Source organism: Penaeus japonicus, unplaced genomic scaffold (genome assembly GCF_977035675.1).
Source record: "Penaeus japonicus unplaced genomic scaffold, GWHDUDI00000001_assembly GWHDUDI00000021, whole genome shotgun sequence".
NCBI lineage: Eukaryota > Metazoa > Arthropoda > Malacostraca > Decapoda > Penaeidae > Penaeus > Penaeus japonicus.
Genome location: NW_028234423.1, coordinates 32,141,857 through 32,146,298, shown reverse-complemented (window position 1 = coordinate 32,146,298; position 4,442 = coordinate 32,141,857). Strand labels below are relative to the sequence as shown.

General features: G+C 44.0%; 1 protein-coding gene across 1 annotated transcript in view; it reads right to left on the bottom strand.

Moving 5' to 3' along the window:
* Positions 1 to 365: 365 nt before the first annotated feature.
* The window catches only part of LOC122262287 (endothelin-converting enzyme homolog), a gene marked incomplete in the record, with an annotated part of 15,564 nt that continues 11,487 nt past the window's right edge, over positions 366 to 4,442 (bottom strand). Inside the window, 2 exon segments of the mRNA XM_086548564.1 lie at positions 366 to 632; positions 2,025 to 2,143. Of these exon segments, the coding sequence (XP_086404690.1) occupies positions 456 to 632; positions 2,025 to 2,143 (296 nt within the window).

The following is a 4,442-nucleotide window of genomic DNA, read 5'->3' as shown; positions in this document are numbered from 1 at the left end:
TATATGATTTAATGCCTGTTGAGCACTGGTTCGAACACGAATGATCAAAACGGAAGTAAAAATTATCATATTATTATCATATTGCACAAGACACTATAATTTAGAATTCATTAGGACCTCGACATGAAAATAGATATATTCAAATTATATACACAGAACATCATTTACCAGCACATAAGACCCGTGGTTAGAAAAAAAATATGATAATTTTAAAAGATCCATCAGCATTAACATTTACACTAGAAAACAAACAAAATACATAAAAAAAATCAAACCGATTACACAAATATTGACACAAAAAACAAAACAAATATATAAATAGCTATGAAAAAAAAATAAATACAATTTTACCAACTAACAAAAAAAAAGAACACATCTTTACAAAAAACAACAACACCTCATTAAAAGAAGAAGAAAAAAAAACAACCACAATAGACACCACAATCCCTAATAAATCACCACAATTGGCACTTTCTCTCGGGGTTAAAAGTACTATTCCCATCACACTCGAAAGCGTGTGAAAATTCCCGTAGATTTTGTAGGACACCCTTTATCCTGAAGGCGCCGGGAATATGGACGTCGGTTGAAAGCAAGAACTTGAGGGACCATGGAGTGAATTGGCTGCACCATAGCTGTAGGGGGGAGAGAGAGGGAGGGGGGGAGAGGGGGTTAGTTGGGTTGGGAGATTGGGGTTGTGATGGGGGAGAGTGGGAGGGGAGGGGATGGGGGGAAGGGGGTTAGTTGGGTTGGGGTTGTGATGGGGGGGAAGGGGGGGATGGAGAGTGGGAGGGGAGGGGTTAGTTGGGTTGGGGTTGTGATTTGGGGGAGAGGGGTGGGGAGAGTGGGAGGGGAGGGGGTTAGTTGGGTTGGGGTTGTGATTTGGGGGAGAGGGGTGGGGAGAGTGGGAGGGGAGGGGGTTAGTTGGGTTGGGTTGTGATTGGGGGGGTTATGGGGGGGAGGGGGAGGGGGGAGGGGAGGGGAGAGGGGGGTAGTTGGGTTGGGGGTGTGATGGGGGAGGGGGAGAGAGAGGGAGGGGAGAAAGGGGTTATTGGTGGGGTTTGATGGTGAGAGGGAGAGGGAAGAGGGGTTATTGGGTTGTGATGGGGGGAGAGGGGGAGAAGGGGATGGAGAGAGAGAGGGGGAGGGGGAGGGAGAGACAAAGAAGAGAGATAGAGAAAGATAGATAGAGAGAGAGAGAGAGACACACACAGAGAGAGAAAGAGAAAGAGAGGGATGCAGACAGACGATAGAGACAAAAAAAAAGGTTGAAATGGTAGTCAGATAAACAAACAACCCAAAAGAAAATTTGGATAATAAGAAAATAAAAATATTTATAAAAACACGGGAACAAGTAATATTTTGATCAATAATTTCAAAACATATTCATTTCTATTCATCATCCACACTCACGCATTTGCATCGTATGTGTGTATGTATGTATGTACTTGAACACACAAGTAAACGAACACTCACGCAAACACAAACAAGCATACACACACACAAACAAATAAACATAACACACATAAACACAAACACACCTAAACCCATACAAACATACACACATCCTCAAACAAACACAAGCACAAGCATATTTATAAACACACACACTCACATAAGCACAGCACTCAAACAAACAAACAAACACAAAAACAAAAATAAATGACAAACGCACACACAAAAAAAACACAACCACAGTCATAAACACACACTCACATAAGTACAACACACACAAACAAAAACACACACAATACAGAAACAAACAAACAATGACATGCACACACAAATAAACAAACAAACGAACAAATACACTCAAACAAACACACACACAAATAAACCAACAAAAACATACACTAAAACACACACAAACAAACAAACAAAACAAACCACCCACTGATACACACACACACAAACACAAACAAACAAACAAACAAACAAACAATCACACACACTACCCACTGCCACCCACATCCCCCTCCCCTCCTCCTCCCCCCTCCCCCCTTATCCCACAAGTCCCTCCCACCCACCTGTCCGAAGGAGATGAAAAACAGCTGATCCTGGCTGTAGGACTCGAGGCCAGGGAGACGCAGCCTCTCTCCTGAGGACTCGACACGGTTCTTGTAGGCTAGCCATGCCGCCCTCGTACCTGTGGGGGGGGAGGGTAGGGTTAGGGGAGGTGAGGGTGGGGGTGAGGGAGGAGAGGAGAGTGAGATTGGGGAGAGGGGAGGTGAGGGAGGAGAGGGGAGAGGGGAGGGACGAGTGAAGGAGGAGAGGGGAGAGGGGAGGGGAGAGTGAGATGGGGAGAGGGGGGGAGGGGAGAGTTAAGGAGGGAGAGGGAGTGAGGGAGGAGATGGGGAAAGGGAAGGGGAGAGTGAAGGAGGGAGGGGGAGTGAGGGAGGAGATGGGGAGAGATGGGGGGAGGGGAGGAGAGGACGTTTAAGGAGGGAGGGAGAGTGAGTGGGGAGAGGGAGGGGAGAGAAGGAGGAGGAAAAGAGGGAGGGGGGAGAGGGGGAGGAGAGATAGGGAGAGTGAGAGAGGGGGAGTGGGGGAGTGGTGAGAGCTGGGGGAGAGGTGCAAGAGGGGGGGGATGGGCCCAGATGGGGGCGGAGTGGAGGGAGAGTGAAGGATGGGAGGGAAGGGAATGTGAAAAGGAGGGAAGAGAAGGAGGCGGAGGGGAGAGTTAAGGAGGGAGGGGGAGGTGAGGGAGGAGATGGGGAGAGGGGAGAGGCGAGAGTGAGAGTGAGGATGGTGTGAAGGAGAGGGGATGGAGAGTGAAGGAGGAGAGGGAGAGAGAGGGGGAGGGAGGTGGAGGGAGGAGGAGAGTGAAGGAGGGAGGGGAAGTGAATAGAAGAAGGAGGGAGGGGAGGGGAGAGCGAGAATGGGGGTCAGGGATAGTGAATGAGGGGGGAGGGGGGGAGGGAAGAAAGAGGGATGGGGGTCAGGGAGAGAATGGGGTGGAGGTGGGGGTGGGGGGTAAGGGAGAGGGAATAAAAAATTGCATTGCTTTATTTGTACATGTTTCCTTTCTTTGTTTCACTATTTTTCTTCAATGTCTCCCTGTATTTTTTATTTATTTTTCCTTTTTTTTCTCTTCTTGACGAATGTGTGTGAGTGAGAATTATTTATTTAAGCATATATATATCAATTTCATAATAAATTTATATTCAATTCTTATATATATATTATGTATGTATATATTATATATATATATATATATTATATATAATTTCTATATATATATATATATATTCATAAATATCATGTGTGTGTGTAAATGTGTGTTGTGTGTATTTATATATATATATATAATATATAGTATATATAATATTATATATATATATACATATATATACATATATATATACATACATATATTTATATATATATATATATATATATATATATATATATATACATATTTACTGTTTTATTTCCTAGTTTTCTGAGGGAAGGGAGGGGTGACTTCGATAGGAAGAAACAAGCAAAAGGCGACACAGATTTAGAAAAATAAATAAATAAATCAGAGTATATTACATTGAAGACGCGCACATAAAATATACGATAGAACAAGCATATCACAACAATGAATGATTTTTTAAAATAAGTTAACCGAAACTGCCCGAAAGCGTAAGATAAAAATGAAAAACGAAATAGAATCAGAAATAATTGTACACAACAAAAAAGAAAAAGAAGAAGAAAAAAAATAATAGCAGAAACGTGGAACCAAGGAGTGAGGAATTAAAATATCAGGAAACAACACGAATAATATAGTGAGAGAGAGAGAGAGAGAGAGAGAGAGAGAGAGAGAGAGAGAGAGGAGGGAGGGGGAAGAATAGGGTGAGAGAGAAAGAGAGAGAGAGAGAGAGAAAGAGAGAGAGAGAGAGAGGGAGGGAGAGAGAGAGAGAGAGAGAGAGAGAGAGAGAGAGAGAGAGAGAGAGAGAGAGAGAGAGAGAGAGAGAGAGAGGAGGGAGGGGGAAGAAGAGGGTGAGAGAGAGAGAGAGAGAGAGAGAGAGAGAGAGAGAGAGAGAGAGAGAGAGAGAGAGAGAGAGAGAGAGAGAGAGAGAGAGGAAAAGAGGGAGAGGGGAGGAGGGGGGAGAGAGAGAGAGAGAGAGAGAGAGAGAGAGAGAGAGAGGCGGTGGAAGAAGCGGGTTGTGTGAGAGAGAGAGAGAGAACACGTGGTGAGAGAGAGAGAGAGAGAGAGAGAGAGAGAGAGAGAGAGAGAGAGAGAGAGAGAGAGAGAGAGAGAGAGAGAGAGAGAAATAGACAGACAACAAAAAATAAACACATAGAAAAAATACAGATACACAACGGCAAAAAATCACCCCCCCTCCCCAAGAAAAAAAAAAACAGCACATCTACCCCACAAAAAAAAACACACAAAAAAACACACACAAAAAAAACACGTAAAAAAAAAAAAAAATCACACACCATCACCACCACCACCC